The 21621-nt window shown below is 39.7% G+C and overlaps 1 protein-coding gene across 1 annotated transcript in view; it reads right to left on the bottom strand.

The window, feature by feature from the left end:
* Positions 1–21621, bottom strand: part of LOC119415000 (myosin-7) — a 31679-nt gene that overhangs the window by 4550 nt on the left and 5508 nt on the right. The window contains exons 14-34 of the mRNA XM_037682124.1: positions 21408–21557; positions 21108–21278; positions 20703–21012; positions 20480–20556; positions 20102–20307; positions 19899–20022; positions 19678–19814; positions 19328–19583; positions 18995–19237; positions 18721–18897; positions 18483–18628; positions 18294–18384; positions 15572–15961; positions 15347–15473; positions 15155–15273; positions 14877–15073; positions 14613–14796; positions 14359–14524; positions 14150–14274; positions 13759–14067; positions 13465–13668 (exon numbers count right to left, since the gene is read on the bottom strand). Coding sequence (XP_037538052.1) covers positions 13465–13668; positions 13759–14067; positions 14150–14274; positions 14359–14524; positions 14613–14796; positions 14877–15073; positions 15155–15273; positions 15347–15473; positions 15572–15961; positions 18294–18384; positions 18483–18628; positions 18721–18897; positions 18995–19237; positions 19328–19583; positions 19678–19814; positions 19899–20022; positions 20102–20307; positions 20480–20556; positions 20703–21012; positions 21108–21278; positions 21408–21557 — 3909 coding nt within the window. The remainder of the gene's footprint in view (positions 1–13464; positions 13669–13758; positions 14068–14149; positions 14275–14358; positions 14525–14612; positions 14797–14876; positions 15074–15154; positions 15274–15346; positions 15474–15571; positions 15962–18293; positions 18385–18482; positions 18629–18720; positions 18898–18994; positions 19238–19327; positions 19584–19677; positions 19815–19898; positions 20023–20101; positions 20308–20479; positions 20557–20702; positions 21013–21107; positions 21279–21407; positions 21558–21621) is intronic.

The following is a 21621-nucleotide window of genomic DNA, read 5'->3' as shown; positions in this document are numbered from 1 at the left end:
TGATGCTCACATCAAAGATCTCAAATCCAGCAATGTCCAGCACACCAATGAAGTACTGGCGTGGCTGCTTGGTGTCCAGGGACTGATTGATCCTCACCACCATCCACAGAAACATCTTCTCATACACTGCCTTAGACAGTGCACCAACAGCATAGTACACCTTACCAAGGAAATAATTAGCAACATCGTTAAAATTTAGCTTCATACACTATAATATACTAAAGTACTCACATCATTCTGCCTGGCATTACCTGGGCAACATTTTGTCCCTTGGTGACCCATTCATTTCCTACTTTGACTCTTGGGTGACAGAGACCTTTGATGAGGTCGGCAGAGTTCAGGCCCATCAGATAAGCAACTTTGTCAGCATCTAAGTAAGAAAATATATGTACACAAAGACACAGGTACTTAATGTAATGCAGGTAAGGTCTGTGCAAAACATAAGAAAGCATTGTTGCTAGTTACCAAAAAATATAAACAGAAAATAAATACAAAGTGCAAAATTAATGAAAAAGGCATAAAGCAAAACAAGTTTTAGAATCTGAAGTAGATTCTTGCTTATAGTGTACAATTCATTCAACCTTTATTTATATAGATTAATCTCATTGAGCATCAAGGACTGATTTACAAGAGAAACCTGTAGAGAACTGGAATGAGAGTTTCAACTTTACCAGACCCTATAAATTTACTCTTTAGACTGTTTTAAAATCACCATATTTAGTCGTCAATTACTTTCTTGCTGTCGAAGTACAAATGAATATAGATGACACAGTTACATTGAGCCTTACAGTGTCCAGCTCATTTATTTAAATTTGATTCTATTGTTTCTTTTTAACAAATGCATTTTAAAAGCCAGATCTTCAACAATTTATTTAAAGGTTATAAAAAACTTACTTTCTCTGTAATTCCAGTACTGCAATATCTAAAACAAATTTTAATGTTGTTTCTACTTAAACTGGACCCACTTGTTTACTGTATCCATTGTTGTGCTTGCAATTTAACTGTAATTTAATAATAAGAGTCTCAAACTTACCTGTTCATAGTACTGTAATGGATTACATAAGGTAATTCCTAATCCTAAGCATCTACTACTAACAGTAGTAACAGCATACATGGAACATCTTCTCTTACCTTCAGTTCCATCAGCCTCTGCCTGCTCCTCTCGCTGCTTCTGCTTAAACTTCATGTTACCAAAGTGCATAATGGCACCAGTCATTTTGTAAATACTGTTCTTCTCTTCTTGAATGAAGCCCAGCACATCAAAGGCATCCTAAGTGAAATCAGTCAATGCTCCTTTCATTTTTGTTTAGCTTCAGAATATGGTTGACTGAACATCGTTTGTTAGTTTTGATTTCAAGATGTAACTCACATCAGTGGCCATCAGTTCTTCAGAGTCATTAATGGAGGCTACTGTTGTCTCTCCTTGGGAGATGAAGGCGTAGTCGTAGGGGTTGTTGGTGATGAGCAGCATCTCTAGAATTAGATAAAATATTGGTTACACAATGTCTGAGGTTTTTAATAAAAAAGTTGTTTCTTTTTTTGACTCATTCACTTACCCAGTAGTTCAGGCTTTACTTGAGACAAGATCTGGTAGAAAATGTGGTAGTCCCTCTCAGCTTTGAGCTGGTAGGTCACACGTGATTTTTCCAGAAGATCTGTTTTAGGTACAATGCAAAATATCTTAGTGTCTTTCTGTGCAAAATAATCTTTTGTTGGTTTGTGATCACATTTGATGTGACTAGACAAATCAAACATATTTAAACAGGTTCTCCACAGCAACATTTGGCACAAATGAGTCTAATCAATTTAGCAGTTTCTTGTAAGGCCTCACATTTTGTAATTAGTCCAAAAAAGTTCAGTCTGGTCCTCTGGACATTCAAAAAAAACCAAAACAAAGCAAAAAAATATAGAAACGTTTCGTCTCTCATCCAAGAGACTTCCTCAGTCTGAGGAGCTGTATTCAGCTCAGTCTCTTAAATAGCACCTTCTCAGAGTGGATCAACCAGTTTTGCTGCTGACAACCAAAACCAGCTGATCACATGCTCAAGAAGGACCATCAGCCTAACAATGGATCATTAGCACACTGATGGCTGTTTACTATTCACAGGAGGCTGAGTGATACTAGCAATCACAGCATTGTAAGAGGGGGACAGTTGAACCCGGAGGCCTCCACCCCTGTTTAACGATGGACGATTTCTTTTCACAAAGATGGCCTCCTTTACTCCTCTCTCAAACCATCGTTCCTCTCTGTCCAGGATGTGAACATTTTCATCCCTGAAAGAGTGACCGCTGGCCTGGAGATGAGTGTAGACCGCAGAGTCCTGGCCTGATGATGTTGATCTTCTGTGCTGGGCCATCCTTTTGGCCAGTGGCTGTTTAGTTTCCCCGATGTAAGACTGATCACCCTCCTGACACTGAACAGCATACACAACATTACTCTGTTTGTGCCGGGGGACTGGATCTTTGGGATGAACCAGTCTTTGCCGTAATGTATTTTGGGGTTTAAAAGCCACTGGGACGTTATGTTTAGAAAATAAACGTCTCAGTTTCTCTGATACTCCCTCAACATACGGAATGACCACTGGTCTGGGTCTGGGTTCCTCCTTTTCACCTGATGGCTGACTGGAGTCCTGTTTGGGTTTCTTCTCTGCTTTCAGGAAGGCCCAGTTAGGATATCCACATTGCTCTAGAGCCTGTTTTGTGTAGGATTTCTCCTTCTGCCTGGCTCCTGAGTTAGTGGGGACGCTGTCTGCTCTGTGATACAGAGTCCTGATGACTCCTAACTTGTGCTCCAAAGGGTGATGGGAGTCAAACTGCAAATACTGGTCTGTGTGGGTGGGTTTTTTGTACACCTCGGTTTGCAAATGTCCTCTATCAGAGACTGAGACCTCACAGTCCAAGAAAGCCAACTTGCCATTTTTTTCATCTTCTCGTGTGAACTTGATGTATTTATCCACAGAGTTGATTTGGTCAGTAAAATGTTGGACTTCCTGAGATTTAATTTTAACCCAGGTGTCGTCAACATACCTGAACCAATGACTTGGTGGTGTCCCTGAAAAGGACGTCAAGGCTCTCTTTTCTACCTCCTCCATGTACAGGTTGGCAACAATAGGAGAAACTGGAGACCCCCTGTGGTTTGGCATTGCTGAGGCAGGATGAAACTTTGATTCTGAGCTGTTCTGCTTCACCCTCTTTCATTTTGTTGTTGCGGATGGCTGATTCTGTGGCTGTGATCATCTCCACCAGAGGAATTCTACTTGGTGCAGCCGCAAAGGCAGAAACATGGGTGTGCTATGGGGTCTCCAGTTTCAACCGTAAATTTTGGAGCTTTGACAAGACGGATGTTTTTTCCCCGAGGTCGGCCTGTTAGCTTAGATCGTAGCTTAGCTTCTCAGCTTAGCTGCTTTTAACGATCCAAAACTGCGATTTTGGATGGTTAAAACTGGTTTTAAAGAGAAAAGAGAAAGGGAGGGGTCAGTGAAGAGCAATGGAGTTGAGCCTTTTGTCATCCAGTGTCTTCAGTAGAAAGAGAGACACGAAGAAACGATAAAGCTGATAAATGTAAATGAGCTTGATAATTTTCATTTATCATGCGGTTAATTGATTTATTGGTTATTGCGACAGGCCTAGTCACACAATGAACAGGAATGCTGACTGGTGATGAATCTTGCTTCTTAAACTGTGGAGAGAGCTCTCTACCAAACACAGCACAAAATAGAACTTACTCAGATGTTGCATGTAGTTTTACTTACAAGTCTCGATGTCAGCAGAGGCCAGCTTTCCTCTGTTGTCAAAGTGAATTCGGATGAATTTACCCTAAAAATAGATGAATTAACATTTGTTTTCATTAACGGAAAAAAATATCATTTTTCATTGTTTTGTTGATAATAAAGAAACTTTTTTTGCAGGTCCACAGTTACTCACAAATCTGGAGGAGTTGTCATTCCTGATGGTCTTGGCATTACCAAAGGCCTCCAGAGCAGGGTTAGCCTGAATGATTTGATCCTCCAGGGTGCCCTGATGTTAAACAAAGACACAATGTCTGACATGCTTACAAGTTTAAAGAAGCTTAAAGAATAAAGTAATTCTGGATTTACAATATAATACAATGTATTTGTTCTGTGATTGTATGAAACAAAGGTACAGCAAACCTTCTTCTCAGCAGCAGCATCTTTCTTCCCTCCACTGGGGACAGCAGCAATGCTGGCAAAGTACTGAATGACACGCTTGGTGTTGACAGTCTTTCCAGCTCCAGATTCTCCGCTGAGTAGAAGATACACAGAAGGTTTTAGGCTACGATCAATGATTTATGACTGCTGAAAAGGGATTTGCTAACAGTAACTTACGTGATAAGGATTGACTGGTTTTCCCTGTCTGTCATCAAGAATATATAATAAACAAAAGACAAATTACAGCATCATCAAAAATAATTTGAAGATGAAGATCTAAAGTGATTTATGTACCTGCCAGCATGTACTGGTAGGCATTATCAGAGATGGAGAAGATGTGAGGAGGAGCTTCACTCCTCTTCTTTCCTCTGTAGGCAACAACCACCTCTTGGTTGTAGACTGGCAGCCACTTGTAGGGGTTGACAGTCACACAGAACAGCCCGGAGTAGGTCTGCCATGTCAAGAGAGGATAATGATTTCAGAAGCTAAGGTAGTTCACTAATAATGAAAAGTAAACTGGCTCTCTAACTCACGTAGATCATCCATGCTGCGTAGCGCTCTTTGAGGTTAAACAGCACAGCTGGCTCATGGAGGAATGTGAACATCGCCATGTCTTCAATTTTATCAAACTTGGGTGGGTTCTGAGGGTGTACATCACACTCCTTCACAGTGACGGTCTGGAAAAAGAGTGATACATCTCACACAGAATGTCAAGAGTTTTCAAATTCAGTGAAACGGAACTGCTAAGTGATAATATACCTTTCCAAATTCAGTCTCAGCAGTGACTTTGTCACCATCACGACTGGTTACAGATGCTTTCACGTACTCAACTTCAGGGTCAGGCACAAAACATTCTTTCTTCATGTCAAATGGACGAGTCTGGGCCTCCAGGCGCTCCTTGTCTGATTTCCTTAAAAAAGGAGCAGCAGGTCCAAACTCTGCCATGACAGCATCTCCCATGATTCAACCTTTGGAAAAGAAAACATTATTATCAACTATGATTTTTTTATTTAATTTTTGCACACATGCAAAACCCAAATGAAAATGGACATATATTTTAAACCTCTATAATAAGCAAATAAGTATCTTGTTTTAAAATCAAAATATTTGAGTTTATTTATAACATATATTGTCTGTGTATACTGCAAACAAAACAACCGTAACTTTATCTGTTTTAATTTAGTTAAAGTAAAAATTTAGCATAAATCATTGTGACTCTAAAGTTTCATCTACTGTCATGCACATGTCAATAGAAACATAAAAATGTGCTTATTGTTAAAAAATTGAGCTGTGTTGTCGTCTAAAAGTGTTGTTGTGTGTTTACCTGAGTTGTTTTCAATCCAAATCTGAATCCTTGCTGTTTAGATTAAAATATAAAAGCAAAGCACAAGACAGATTATATTACAATTTGTTTAAGAAGCACTAAGTAAAAAGCCATATAAAACAACTGGAGTGACCTTCTACTAATGGTGGGTCACAAAAGACATTATTTTTAGAACTTGCGTTCTCACCCATTTCTTACCTTTTACACCCAACCTTGTGAAGTGAAGTGATGGATCCAGTGGCTAACACCAGGCTTCCTCTCCTTTAATAAAGACTGTAAGTCGCCCAAATATGGGTATGAATATCAGAGAAATGGCATCCAGTTTGTTCGTCACAAAATGCATTCTCCAAATTGGGCCAAGCCCAGTGCTTCTATTTGTTGCTCTCACCTTGAACAAAAGACTAATACACCAGTGTGAACATGACAAAGAAAGGGGATGGCTGTAGGTGTGTGTGTGTGTGTGTGTTGGTTGGGGGGGGGGGGGTCAGGGGCAGTCTGCTGTCTATCATATCAGTCTCATCGCTCCCGGTGACTTTTAGATAATGATAATCTAATGGTAATGAATCTTTTTAGAGTTGTTACTAAAACTGAATTAATGTCATCTTGCAATTGTATTAAAGCTTCTATGTATAGTAGTTTAACTCCTTAATTGACTAAACTTTAAAGTATATTTCTTTAAGGTAATGACCATTCATTTTCAAAAAATACACTTGTCTTAATACTTAATTTTTATTGTAAGAAAGTGAACTTTGCACTCAAACTAAATAAAGCAGCTCACCACAGCTTAAACAAATGACCTCAGGCATTTCAAGATCCAAGGTTCAACATTAGCCCATCCAGTGAATACAAATCAAGAGGAAGAATAAAGAGCTGCAGCTGTTGTATGCAAAGAGACAAGACACGGCCAAGGTCGCAGTAGTGGAACCCTTTTATTATCACTCACCACTGCTCAGAGTTAGGTCTCCACCTTTAATCCAGCCCTTTGCACTTTCAATGTCTACTGCAGCTAAAGAAAAGGAAACAACGCAACGACAGTGGTGTCGAACTCGAGTTCGTATTAAAGTAGACAGTGCCTAATATAAAGAGCCACAGCATGGAACTGAGGTAACACTTTCTCTAAAGTATTTATTCAAAGGTCAAACTTTCATACTCAGAAATATTGATAATGGAACAATATTATTTCTTTTGTCTCCAGGTTTTTGTTAAAGGGATCTGACATTTTGAGGTCTTTCTTTTACATATAAATAAAACAAAGTGCATATAACAACTAAAATCTAATTAAACTATTATTAATAGTGATACTTTATGTATTTTGAATCTTATATTGAAGCATAATCTTCTAATAAGCAATAACAAAAAGCCTTAATTCCCCTCAGCAGTCAAGAAACAATGGGGGGGGGGGGGGTATTTTTTTTTATTTGGCTGTTCTTTTTATATTTATAAAATAAATGTTTCTCAAAAACTACTTTGAAATGTATTTGTTTCTAAAAGGCTTTTATTGCTGTGAGTTTATGAATTATCAACACAGACAGACTGTCAGTTCTTGCTACAACTGAGTTTTATGTATGTAAATTATGTGTACAGTAAAATTATGACAGTAGACTGTTTCTGATTTTTTTAAATGTTTGTGGATATGTTTGCTAAAATATTGCCTTTTTTTTAATCATTTTTGAACTGAAAGTTGCTAAATGGGTAAAATAATTGGGGACTTAAAATTGAAGATCATAAATGTGTGCAAGCTAAGTTTTTCCTGCACTTATATTTAAGACATGTGTTTGTAACAGTTACCGTAAAAAAAAAATTTATTTGCAACCTGTACTTCCTAACACGTATAATGTATAATTACACCAGATTTTTTTCTGTTGGCGTGGAATAAAATGTATGTTTTAAACTGAAATCTACAAAACTGAGGGTATTGACAAATATTTAAATAGTTGTGACCTATCCTCCAGGCCTCTGTCAGAAGTGACATGCAGCGAGTGCCCTTGGTCTGCTCCTGTTGACATGGCATTGTTTCTTCTCTTTATTCTTGAGCACAAAGATAACTTGTGAAATTCCTGCTGGCTGCCTTTGAGGGCTTGGTGGTTCAGAGGATAGCTTGGGGACAGCTTGTGGCATAGGTTGTCAGGACAGTTTTTTTCTTATTTGACCAGCAGCAACAGGTGATAAACCCATGAGAAAACAAAGGTATACTACAATATATGCACTAATGTTGGAGGATGTGCATTATTTTGAATTAAACTCAGATCTAGGAAACTTACGCAGTTCATACATGAACATGAAAGCATGAGAATAAAGGAAATAAGTGTGAAAGTACTTTTAATTTGTGGAGGAGTTTAAACAAGACAGTTTTCTTGGTCTGGCTAGATTTAAACCAAGCTATAGTAAGACTTTCAAAAACTATACCTCGAATTTCTATTAAAACCTCTGTCGTCACCATTTGCATCACATCTTATTCCATGAGGCCCTGTCCCTGCTTGCCTTTCAACTTGTTTTTTATCCACTTTACTTATCCCTTTGTCTATTCCAGGCTCCAGAAGAGAACACTTGTTGGACCATTGAAGGTCTCATTCTCAGCTGTCCACAGTCTTTGTGTCTTTGACTTTTACAGTCACATGAGTTCCCAAGGGAAGGTGTGAGGCACCTTGCTCCACTTAAGTTGAGAAATCGGAGCCAGCAGAGCTATTGGTAGAATTTGTTATTTATTGTTGTGAAAGGTCACTTCTAAGGGGAGCTGATGGTTCACACTGTTGTCTTTGCTTCAGTCATTTAGACTCTGGACCTACTTGCATGGACTCAACCAGAACACGCCTTGTCCTCTCTGGAAAGGGCCAAAACATCATGAAATTATACGAAGGTACTGTTTATTTAAATGTAATTTCTTAAATTGTAATTCAAAACTCTATTTTTGATTGGAAAAATGATTTTGCAAGAACTGATGAGGTCCCTCCTGGTGGACATGGTGGCGCCACAAGTCCAGATTACCTGCTGTCAGACTCCCTCTGCTGTCAGGTCTGCTTGTGCTGTGAGTCAGTGGGTCTTTTCTTATCTGACTACAAAGATGCTCCGTGCATAAGCGTAGTAGTTAGGATATTTTTCAAGCTGATATTTATACATTTATATCTGCAATTTTATCTGAAATCATTTTTAGCAAACTCAAACAACTAACAAGAATATATGTTATCAAGTCCTCATTGATGGAGGCTTTTAGTTTCATTTACAGAAGTAATGCAACACATAGGTGCATACAACTGAAATGTTACTTTCCTCTTTTTGTGTATGTGTATATATATTTCTGCAGATATACAAGTGTTACTAAGTTTATAATGCTACAGGTTTAAATGTTAAATACCTGGTTTTAATGAAAAGTTTGTTCATTAAAGGCTTGTAGGGAAAGCTGCCTAAACTAGACGAGTTCATGAACAAATAATAACTAGATTATGTTTAAATGTGTGAGCAGGGTTATAACCACATTCAACTGAAACACCTGCATGTTGATTTTCCTCAGTTTCAAGACCATTCACATTTTCTTAAATGAACATTATTCAGGGTTTTTTTCAGTAAAGACATTTGTATCTTGCTGTGGAAGTCACATTGTTCTATGAAAACCATCTTAGTATTTTTATTGTATTAATTTATTTATGTTTAATGAACTATTTACAGTTTTGTTTAAACTTTGAACATTTCTGGAAATAAAAAAAGACTGAAAAAGGCTCAGTATTGACCTTAGATGTGCAGGTGTTATAATTTTCTCTGTGTTGGTCCTGTGCTGTCCCATAACACCAAATTAGACAGCGTGGGTGAAACATAAATGGATGCATAAAGGTTTAATTGTAGTAAAAGTCAGTCACACACTAAAACAATAACGTTATGTGGCAAAAACAATAGAATTGTTGTTTAGCCTTTTAACTAAGGGTTATTTTTTACAGCTCTGGTCCCATTTCATCCAAATTAAAGATAAATTCAATTCAACTCAGTTTATTTATACAGCACCAAATCACAACAGAAGTCATCTCAGGGCCCTGAACAGAAACATTCATATATAAAAATAAGTGCATATGATTTATCTGAGGAGCAGACTGCTTTGAATTTAGTTCCATCACAGACTCTCATCACATAAAATGTTCACAGATTTTACTGTTTTGTTTAGCCAGCTATCGTTTACCATTGAAAATAATAAGCTCAAATGATTTTGTCTTTATTCACACAATTATAGTTAAAATTTGTCATATCTTTTGCAAATAGTTACCCTCTTGGAACAAACCTAGGACAATGAGGTAAACCTTAATATGTAAGCAAAATATTAGATGTGTTTAAAAATAAGATGTGCAATTTCAGTTATTATATTATTTTAATATTGTCCTGGTGTGATATTGCTACAAAGTATTTAGTATGTCATTTATTTCATGAGTTTAATTTTCTTTTTTTATTTTGGGCAGTTGTGGCTGAGTGGTTAGAGCAGTCATCCTCCATTGCAAGAGTTGGGGGTTTGAATCCACCAGCAGTCACATGCCAATGTGTCCCTGGGCAAAAGACTGAACCCCTCATTGCCTCAGATGTGTGTCCCATCACTGTATGAATGTGATAAAGCTCTGATTATTCTTTGTAGAGATCTAGTAGAGTGCTGTATGAATGGATGAATGAGGACACAGATTGTTGTGTAAAGAGCTTTGAGTATCTTGATAAGATAGAAAAGCTCTATATAAGTACAGTCCATTTACCAGCTCTTTTTTGTTTTGCTTTAGTTTAGATAAATTATGCGAACCAATAAACTTTTACCAACAAAAAACTCAAGAAGCTGTTTCAGATGCACAATGAGTTTATTCTACTGATCACAAAGCATGCTTAGGGAGGCACCACTACGAAGAGAACGGGTGTCTCAGACAGAGAAGGTTTTGAAGAAGCTTTATTCTTCATCAAGTCCTTTCTGTAAGAAAAGAAAGAAAACTCAGAATAATTCAGTTTCAGTTCAATTCTGTTTATTTATATAGTGCCAAGTCACAACAGAGGTCATCTCGGGGCACTGTATAAGAATAAATACCAAGCTTGTAGAGAACAAGCATCTGAAATGCTGTGGAAAGAACTAATGTTTATTAGACTCTGATGTCATCAGAAGGTTGGCAGTAATGTTCACATTTTACATTTGGAGTAATATTCCAAAAACCTTAACCTAAAATATGGTTCATGGCTCCACTGCAGTCTGAGAGAGACACCTAGCGGGAGTTGTATGGAAAATATTTTTATGAATCAAATTTATTGGAAAAATGGTTGTTAATAATATATCACAATAATCATCACTATTGGTCCATGGATCATTTTTGCTTCATCAGCAATGCTTTTATTGCTACAGTTATTTTGTGGATTTGAAGCTGAATCTTTGTGAACCTCTGTTTTACACTGACACGTTTGTCTTTTATTTGTTCAGGGGTGCACATACGAACCTTGGCCCCAACATCACGATTTTTAGCACGTAGCTTGTTGACCTGAGACTCTGCGATGTCAGCTCTCTCTTCAGCTTCATCGAGCTCGTGTTGAATCTTGCGGAACTTGGTGAGATTATTGTTGGCCTGCTCCTCCTGAAATACGAATAAAAATCTAGTAAAGATTTGACATCAGAGAAAAGCATCATCCACTAAATCTCAAGTATTCCATTAACAGCTCTTTGGGAATCACCTTGTTAATGTTAAAATATTATATGTTAGCTTTGCTTGTCACCATTAAATGTGGGCAGTCATGTAAAAACCTTTGTGATTGTGTTGTATGACTGTTACCAAATACATCAGGAACCACTGGACAGATTTTAATGAAATCTGCAAAAAAGTAAACATTTTATGTAAATCTACCATTTATTAACTTTCAGAGTCAACCCAATTTAAGATGAATGACAACTTATTGATCTTAGTTAACACAAAGAAGGTTGTCACCCAATCATTTTTTAGTCATTCTAGTCATTTTAGGGGGAGTGGTGGTGCAGAGGTTAGAGAAGATGGACCTGTGATCAGAAAGTCGCAGGTTCAACTCCCAGTGCCGTCAACATCAAAATGTGGGTGGAGAAGGTTTAAACACCCACGCCTGTCTCCACCCTCATTTGCCCCACTCTGGGTCCCTGAATAGGCCCTTAATCCCCACATCTGTTCCCAAAAACAGGTCTCTCTTGAAAATGAGTTCTCGTGACTCATTGAGGCTACCTGTATAAATAAAGGGTAAATAAGTAAAAAATACAGATATTGATCTAAGCTTTGTCATGGTAGTAGCTGAGGGTATCCCTAACACATACTCTGAGTGCTAACAGATCTAGACTTTAATACCATAATAATGTAGCTATGGTCCAACAGTCTTTGCAATGGCAAGGACAATATCGTTCCTTCAAGAAATGGTCCTTTAATGTTTCAAACTGTTGAGGGTGGTTCACAAGTTTCAACATTCCTTACAAGCCTACTAACCATAGCTGGGGTGGGTGGTAGGGGGGGTGTCAGGGACAGGTGTACACTTTTCAAAATGAGAAAAGTGTTGAACGGCTTTTGATATGCCCTGTATAACCAACACGTTGCCGTTCTGCTGCATGGCACATGCACTGTATACACAACGCAGGACAACAGGCAAATTTGGTTATGCACAGTTAACAGGCTTCATCTTCATTCAGTGAAAACACACACAGGAGCTGTGCATTGCTGGTACCAGTTCAAGTCCTCACCACACTGGAGGTCCTTGCAACCAGAGCCTTTTAAGAGTAAGCTGATGTGTAGCGACTCGTTTTTTGACACCAGCTGTTTAATAAATACGCCTTTGAATTCTCCAAGCCCCTGTGTGGCACTGTGTTTACAGTAATTATGTTTTTAAACACATGCATAAAGTCACATGCAAAATGTCTCCAAAAAGAGTTTGTTTTGTACACTTGTGAAAATGTAGAAAATTGTGGACCACCCCTTATTGTCTTTTTTCATGGAAACAAATAATGTTTTGTTACAGGCTGCCTGAGAATAACATGAAAATGATCAGATCCTCAACTGAAAATAAAAAAGGACCAAAAAATTGAAACTTCAAATACACAAAGAAATTTTTAAAGCAAAGTCTGGCTCCTTGGAAACAAAATACAAACTAATGATGGTGGTCTTTTGCTCAGTGCTGAGTGGTTTAAAATGAAATCTGCTTACAGCCTCCTCTGCAGATTTCTTATACGTTTTGACTTTAAGCTGAAGCTTGTCCACTAAATCTTGAAGGCGTGCTAGATTCTTGCGGTCTTCTTCAGTCTACATCGAAAAAGATAAAGAAAGCAGAACAAGAAGGAAGACAAAATGTACAGTATTTATGTTAAATTTTTTATACTTTTAATTATCAAAGCATAAAACTATTTGAGATCTAAGCAGATTTTTACCTGATAGGTAAGTTCCTTGATACGTCTTTCATACTTTCTTACTCCTTTTATTGCATCACTGGCTTTTTTCTGTTCACTTTCCACTTCATTCTCGAGCTCCCTGACCTGCAAGGTGCCATAGAAAATTGAATGTTAAACTAATTCAGGTTCAGCTAATACAGTACTTATTTTGGCTTTTCAATGGACAAACGGCTCATATTTACCCTGGCCTCGAGCTTCTGCACCTGCTTCTTGCCTCCCTTCATGGCGATCTGCTCAGCTTCATCCAGACGGTGCTGCAGGTCTTTGATGGTTTGCTCCATGTTCTTCTTCATACGCTCCAGGTGAGCGCTGGTGTCCTGCTCTTTCTTCAGCTCCTCTGCCATCATGGCAGCATCAGTGATGGCCTTCTTGGCCTTCTCTTCAGCATTTCTGCACTCCTGCACTGCCTCCTCCACCTCAGTTTGAAGCTGGACTGCATCTGCCTCCAGTTTCTTCTTATGGTTTATCAGGCTGGTGTTCTGTTTTTATAAAATCAATTTTGCACAATTATCAGTATAAAAGTAGCAGGAAGAAATTAGCTTAAGCATAAGATGTAGGCAATGATCGTATTCTACCTGTGAGTGCAGCAGCTGCACCCTCTCGCTAACATCCAGCAGCTCTTGCTCAGCAAGTTTACGGCTTCGTTCAGTTTGCTCTAATGCACCTCTGAGTTCCTCTACCTCAGCCTGAAGCAGGTTGTTGCGTCTCTCAATAATAGCATTGTTTTCCTTCATATCATCATTGGCTCGCAGAGCTTCATCAAGCTGGAGCTGAGCATCCTTAAAAGTAAACAGAAACATGGGGTTTCTTTGTTAGTTACATACAGTATTTATCAAAACACATGTTTATTTTTTAATCTATTATCTAACCTTAAGATGTGCATGAACAGCCTTGAGTTGTTTCTGAGCCTCGGCTGCCTGCCTGTTGGCTTGGCTAAGCTGGATCTCCATCTCGTTGAGGTCTCCCTCCATCTTCTTTTTCAAACGGAGAGCTTCATTCCTGCTGCGAGTTTCAGCCTCAAGAGAGCTCTGAAGAGTGTCCACAATTCTCTGCTGGTTTCTCTTAGCTTGCTCCATTTCTTCATCTTTCTCAGACAGCTTACGCTCAAAGTCAGCCTTTATTTGGTTCAGTTCAAGCTGGACTCTGAGAATTTTCCCTTCCTCGTGCTCCAGTGAGGCCTTAAAAAAAAGTTAAAAGGATGCTAATTATCCTCAACTGCTTAAATGTGTTTATTTTTCAAAAGTAGACTTAGCAGCTCACCTCAGCTTCCTCCAGAGCTGTCTGAATCTCTGACTTTTCTTGCTCCACCTGCTTTCGAATCTTCTCAAGTTCATGAATACTCTTTCCACCCTCACCAATTTGTTCAGTCAAGTCAGCAATTTCCTCTAAATGCCAAAAATTGCAATATTTATCAATTTTACTCTACAGGAAACTTATTTATGAGATGACTGAAAGAATCGCTGACTGACCTTGTAAGTTTTTGTTCTCCCTCTTCATGGTCTCCAAATGCTCAAGAGACTCTTCGTAGGAGTTTTTAAGTTTGAAGAGCTCAGTGCTCAGAGACCGGGCTTCCTTCTGCGAGCTCTCCAACTCTGATTGAGACTCTTCGTACTTCTGTTTCCACTCTGACAGGACCTGACAGAGAAGAGAAGAGGGGACATTTCAGAGAAAGGATTTAGCTTAAATCTGTGGCAAAATTAAACATCATGCACTGATTTTGAACCTTGTCAAAGTTTCTTTGCTTCTTGTCCAGAGCAGCAGCAGCTGCATTAGACCTCTCCACATCCACCATGAGATCTTCAATCTCATTTTGCAGCCTGTGTTTGGTCTTCTCCAGAGAGGAACATTTAGCATTCACAGCTTCAACAGCCTCCTCAGCCTCCTGCAGACGCTGAGCCAGCTTCTTTCTAGAGAATAGGACAATTTATTCAGCATTAGATGTGTTTAAAGTTCACTGACTTGCTAAGGTTAAACATGGTGGACTCACTTTGCTTCTTCTAGTTCCTCGGTCCTTTGTATGGCATCAGTTTCATACTTGGTTCTCCACTGAGCCACCTCAGAGTTGGCCTTGGACATGCCTCGCTGCAGTTCAGCCTTGGCCTCCTGCTCCTCCTCATACTGCTCTCTGAGGAGATCACAGTCGTGGCGAGCAGACTGCACAGCGTGGGCTAATGCATTCTTGGCCTGAACAGAAACCAGATCATATTATTTTGCAAGCATGAACTTACAGTTCTTGTTGATGTAACCTTACTTATTGTTTGTTACCTTAATTTCCTCCTCTAGTTGTCTTTTGAGATCTTCAACTTGTTGGGTATAGGACTGTTTTCCTCTGGTGAGTTGAGACACCAGGGAATCCTTTTCCTCCAGCATTCTTGTAAGTTCACCTAATTTTCATCAGGAAATTATTAAGGTTTTATATATTTTTCACGATATATACTTTTGAAAGGAGGTGTATACCATTTTCAGTTTGAAGCTTTGCTTTCTGCATGGTGAAGTCATTGATGGTGCGTTGTCCCTCATCTGCTTTTGTTTTGTATTCATTCAGCTGGTCCTCCAGAGACCTACACATTTTCTCCAAATTGTTCTGGAAAAACAAACATATTTTATTTAAATATTGACCCGCACAAAGATGCTAATCAAACATTAATAATAATATAAGCTTTGTTCATAAAAAGCATTTACCTTAGCCTTGACAATTTGTTCCATATTGGAGACCACATCATCGAGCTCTAATTTGAACTCACTCTTCTCCTTCTCCAGTTTCTGCTTGACCCTCTGCAGGTTGTCGATCTGCTCTCCCAGGTCAGCAACAGTGTCAGCTTGTTTCTTCCTGAGTGTAGCGGTAGTAGCTTCATGATGCAGAGTGGCCTCTTCGAGGTCTCTACGTAGTTTCTGGAGCTCTGCCTCCCTCTTCTTGTTCATCTCGATCTGTGCGGCTGTGGCTCCTCCAGCCTCCTCCAGCCTCTCACTGATCTCCTCCAGCTCTCGGGCCAAGTCTGCTCTCTGCTTCTCCACCTTGGCTCGAGCAGCTCGCTCTGCTTCGAGCTCTTCCTCCAGTTCTTCAATGCGTGCCTATCACATATTTAAATAAACACTTCATATACAGTTTATTAATCTTAATTATTTAGATGTAGTTTTTTGTCCATATATTCTCCTGTGATGTTTATGTCATGAATCTAGATGTTTGGTTTGAACCCACATGCAAGCAGAGGCAGGAGAACTCTGGAGTAAAATAATTGTTATCTTACAAATAACACAAGTGCTGACAGGGCAGCAAAAATTTATGTGAAGCAGAGCAGAAACAGAACCATGAAACCATGAAAAGGATAATACCTGGTTATCACGGGAGTGACAAGACACAGATTAAATACAGATACTAATGAGACGAAGTGGAAATACCTTGAGTTATTGGGATTCGATCTGGTGTGCATTGGAATAGAAATACTAGGAATAGAGAAACACTAGGAGATGCAAAAAGACAGGACAGGCTGACACATCTTATACCCTCCACTCCCCAGTGATGGCACACGGCATCCTCAAAGGAAGACCTCACATAACTTGGGTGGGAGGGGGGAGGAAACAGGATGAAGTTCACAAGGAAGGAAACATAAGGACTAAGGATGAAAAAATAAAAGCTCGCAGGTAGGAACCTTGGAACAATAATATCAAAGGAGGAACACCCATGCCCAATATTTCAGGTGGAGACCATCCAGAGTGGGACAAGTGCCCAGGTTGACAGTCGGTAGACTATCTAGGTTGGGGCAGGCTTTCTGGCAGGCTGCCAGGAGACAGTCCTTTTTTTTTCCACGGGTGGTGTCCGCCTGGACCCTCTTTGACTTGGGCAGAGGAGAGGCGAAGATACCACCTGGGAGACCACTGGGGAGACCACGGTGGCAGGCGAAGAGGCCACTAGAAAGGCTGCGGCTGCCAGAAAACCAGTGATGAGAACCGCAGGCAGAGACAAATTCATTGAGCAGACTGCAGCTTGCAAGTCAGAGGAAGGACCTGCAGTAAACGATGAGGCCATAAGATCAACAGCAGGTGATGAGACCAGCAGATCAACAGCAGGCTATGAGACTTGTGAGTCTGTAGATGGCGTGGAAACCAGAGAGTCACTAGCTGGCATGGAAACCAGGGAGAGGTCGTCATCTCTGATGCCCACGGAGAGGCACAGAGGAAACAGGTCATTGTTTCTGATGACCACAAAGACATAGGAGTGTGGGTCGTCCTCACTGATGCCCACAGACACACTTTAGTGTGAAACTCATGACTGAACCCTGTGCAGACACAGGAAGATGGGATCGGTTACTTCGTTAACTGAGACTGGCTCGACTGCTTTATTGACTGAGGTTAGCTCGGCGGCTATGTTGGTTGAAGCTAACTCAGCTGCTTCATAAGCTGAAGAGGCAGGGCTACTTCAGTGACTGCAGGAGGTGGTGCTGCTTCAGGACGTGAGGACCTCTGGAGACATGAGGACCTCTGGAGACTTGAGGACCTCTGGAGACGTGAGGACCTCTGGAGACTCGGGACCCACTGGAGGTTTGGCTGGGCTCAGCTCCACAGCTGAATGAGACCTCTATTGCTCTCCTGGTGAGCGAGGGCTCTCCACCTCTTCCTTGTGCGTCTGAGGAGACTCGAGTGGAGAGAGCAGCTGGGGTTCAGCGGACCCGGACTAGTTCTGTCACTGGCCCTTCTAACGTCGGCGGCGAGAAGTGCGGTCTGTGGAGGAATTCTCTCCTGCAGACAAGTCAGGAGAAGGATCAGGCTGGCTGGAGACAAGCAGTAGGAGGAGGGACTTCAGCACAAGTTTCTTCATCCATACTTACTCAAACAACTCTCACATTTCCGGTGAGTTGCTCATATCATCTGACAGTGCACTCGTTAATGAAGTCCTCTGTGACCACCATCTTCTCCCAGAGATCACTGGAGGAGGCCACACTGTCGATATAAGTGTGGGTTACCTTGCGGAGCCGCTGATGGTTTTCAGAGGTGGGCTCCATGAGGAACCTACAGCCTGCTGGGTTTTGTTTTGATCCGGGCATTCTGTCATGATCTGTCATTTATGGTTTGAACCCTCATGCAGGCAGAGGCAGGAGAACTCAGGAGTAAAATAATAATTGTTTTGTTTTACAAATAACAAAATAAAGTGCTGACGGGGCAGCAAATATTTACGTGAAGGAAGATGAAGCAGAGCAGAAACAGAACTATTAAACTGTAAAACGGATAATACCCGGATATCAGGTGCGTGACAACACAGACTAAATACAGATACTAATGAGATTAAGTGGAAACACCTTGATTGATTGGGATTTGGGTCAGGTGTGTATAGGAGCAGAAACACAAGGAATAGAGAAACACTAGGAGATACAGAAAGACCAAACAGGCAGACATGTCTCAGTTTTACCTGCAGCTCCTTGAGTTTTTTCTGGAGTTGAGCACTTATAGTTTGTTCATCCTCTATTTTGCCATTGAGTTGACTGATTTCAAAGTCTTTCCTGTGGATGATAATACATGGAATTAAATGTAATAAATCCAAAATCAATAAAACGAAACTTGTGGTCAAATGATTGTTTTTACTCTTGACAAATATTACTTTTTCAGCCTCTCTTCGAGTTGCTGTTTGTCATTTTCCAGGTCCATGACACTTTCTTGAGCCAGTTTTAGGTCTCCTTCAAGCTTCCGTTTTGCTCTCTCTAGGTCCATACGTATTTTCTTCTCTTGCTCCAATGAGCCTTCAAGCTGGTAAAATCAAAATCCCATTTCTAATAAGAGTATTTAGCTTTTTTTCTGGACAAATTAACTTAAAAATGGATAATTTTAAAGCATCTTACATCATCCACTTGCTGCTCCAGCTTTGCTTTGGCCTTGGTCAGAGTGTTGACTTTGTCTTCCTCACTCTGCAGGTCGTCCAGTGTTTGTTGATGAGCTTCCTGTAAGGCTTTCTTTTCCTTGGTCAGCTTGGCAATGATTTCATCCAAAGCAGCCATCTCCTCTGTCAGATTTTTTACCTGTTAGAGAGGCAGAACAAAATTACACCTCTGATCTTGGATGAGAAATTCAACTCATACTTTGAGAAGAATCTTTGATTTTATTTTATTTACCAACCTTGTTCTCAGTAGCATGCTTTTCTTTCTCCACTTTTGCCAGAGTTAGCTCTAAGTCATCAATGTCCTTCTTTAACTCAGAACACTCATCCTCCAACTTCCTCTTTTTGCCAGTTAACTCAGCGTTCATTTCCTCCTCGTCTTCCAGACGTTCTGTAAGCTCTTTGATTTTTGCTTCTATCTGAATTTTGCTCTTTATCAACCCCTCACATCGTTCTTCAGCATCCGAAAGATTATCTTGCTCCTAGTATTAAAATAAACAAATATGCTATACAGTGTCATTTTATTTCATTTAATTTAATAATGGCAGTTTAAGTTAGAAATGGTAACATACAGTCTGGACTTGGAGCTGCAGGTCATTCTTCTCTTGAAGGAGAGAGACCATTTTTTCCTCTAGTTCTTTTCTACGAGCCTCAGATTTTGCGTAGGCTTCCTTCAGTTTGGTAAACTCTTCTTTCATGTTGGCCATTTCCTTCTCTGTCTCTGCTGATTTCAGCAGTGGTTTGATTTTAAAGTACATCTTCATCCAGGGCCAATTCTTGACTCCCATGAAGGCACGGATGTTCCACTGGATCACTAGTAGTGCATCTCTGTGTACCATCAAAGTTGTATTTTGTGAAATTAGTCTACATGAATATAATATCAATTATAGTACTGACAAAGTTCTTGAATTTCAGAATTTACCTGCGTTCAACAATCTTCTGAAATTCAACTCTCGCCAAAAGACCTCTTGAGCGAGCTTGGATGCCAGTGATGATTAGTGCTAATCGATCATCTCTCATCTCTTCGAGTTGACCCAGAAGTCCAGCCTTGAAGAACACCTTTTTATTGGTAAACACAAAATGATTTATTAGTATCTGTACATTGCCCAAATTACATTATTAATTGATAATAGAGACTCTCACCTTAGTGTGTCCTAGTTTGTACTGGTTATGGTCTATATCCAATGAACCCAACAACTTTTCAGCAGCCTTTTTGTTGTCAATGAACTGACCCTCAGGAATGGCATTTGGATTCAGAATACGATATCTTTAACAGAAGTACATGAAATGTATTGCATTGTTGTTGTTTTTGTATTTTATTATGTGATTGCTCATTAAGGACTAACCTCTGCTTGAAATCTCCATAGAGGATCCTGTTGGGGAATCCCTTCCTGCAGATCCTGATGCCTTCCAGCACACCGTTACAGCGCAGCTGGTGCATCACCAGAGGGTTCTCCATGGCCCCAGGAGTCTTGGTCTCGTTGGGGATGATGCAGCGCACAAAGTGAGGGTGGGTTGACCTCAAGTTGGTCATCAGCTTGTTCAGGTTTTCCTGGATATACAGCACAAATGACACAATATATATCATGGCTTATTATTATTATTATTATTAGTTGTTGTAGTATTGTTGTTGTTGTTCTTCTTTTTCTTATAGTTGAATATATTAAATATTTTAGCTAGATATATTTTTAAATGTATTATTTAAAATTATAAAACATACTTACCCTGTGCAGGGCAGATACAGTTTGGAAAGAAGAGCCTTTCTTTTTGGTACCACCTTTCTTTCCACCAGAATCCTGACCTAAATAGGCATGACAAAAATTTGTCATTAGAAATTGTTGTTAAGGACTCTTTAGACCCACAAACCGTGTCTAAATGATAATAGTGATGTTGTGGTAACAGTGTTTATGTTTTACACCCTATTTTTAAGAGCAAGTGTCCACATACCTGATTCAGATCCTGCATAGCCAGCGAAGAGCAAAGATAAAAGCTTAACAGTTGACTTCTGAAAAAGTCCAACAACCGTCTCATTCAGAGGATCTTTGTTCTTCACCAGCCAGTTGTTGATATTATAATCAACAGTTCCAGCATAGTGAACCAGGGAGAAATGGGCTTCTGGTTTTCCTTTAATGACTCTAGGCTTCTGGAAGTTGTTTGATTTTCCCAGGTGGTTGTCATAAAGCTTAGCTTTAAATGTGGTGTCAGTGGCTTTGGGAAACATGCACTCCTCTTCAAGGATGGACATGATACCCATGGGCTGATGACAGTTTAAACAAAAAAAGCAAATCAATATTTTAGTGAATGAAGTAATAAAATTAAAGTATTAACAATAAAATATCTTGAACAAATTACCTTTTCAATCAGGTCAATACAGGCCTGCAGATCCATCCCAAAATCAATAAATTCCCATTCAATTCCCTCTTTCTTGTACTCTTCCTGCTCCAGTACAAACATGTGGTGGTTGAAAAACTGTTGCAGTTTTTCATTGGTGAAGTTGATGCACAGCTGCTCAAACGTGTTGAACTGGAGAGTAGGCAAAGTATGATTTGTTGGGTTTGTTAGTACAAAGATGATTTTTCTATTCCTTATTAGTTTAAAACAAAGTGTTTTGGAAAGTAAAGATGTATAGAAACAGGAACAACTGATGCTCACATCAAAGATCTCAAATCCAGCAATGTCCAGCACACCAATGAAGTACTGGCGTGGCTGCTTGGTGTCCAGGGACTGATTGATCCTCACCACCATCCACAGAAACATCTTCTCATACACTGCCTTAGACAGTGCACCAACAGCATAGTACACCTTACCAAGGAAATAATTAGCAACATCGTTAAAATTTAGCTTCATACACTATAATATACTAAAG

This window comes from Nematolebias whitei, chromosome 9, assembly GCF_014905685.2.
Source record: "Nematolebias whitei isolate Nwh7 chromosome 9, NemWhi1, whole genome shotgun sequence".
In the NCBI taxonomy this organism is placed as follows: Eukaryota; Metazoa; Chordata; class Actinopteri; order Cyprinodontiformes; family Rivulidae; genus Nematolebias; species Nematolebias whitei.
This window is presented reverse-complemented; position numbering and strand designations above follow the sequence as displayed.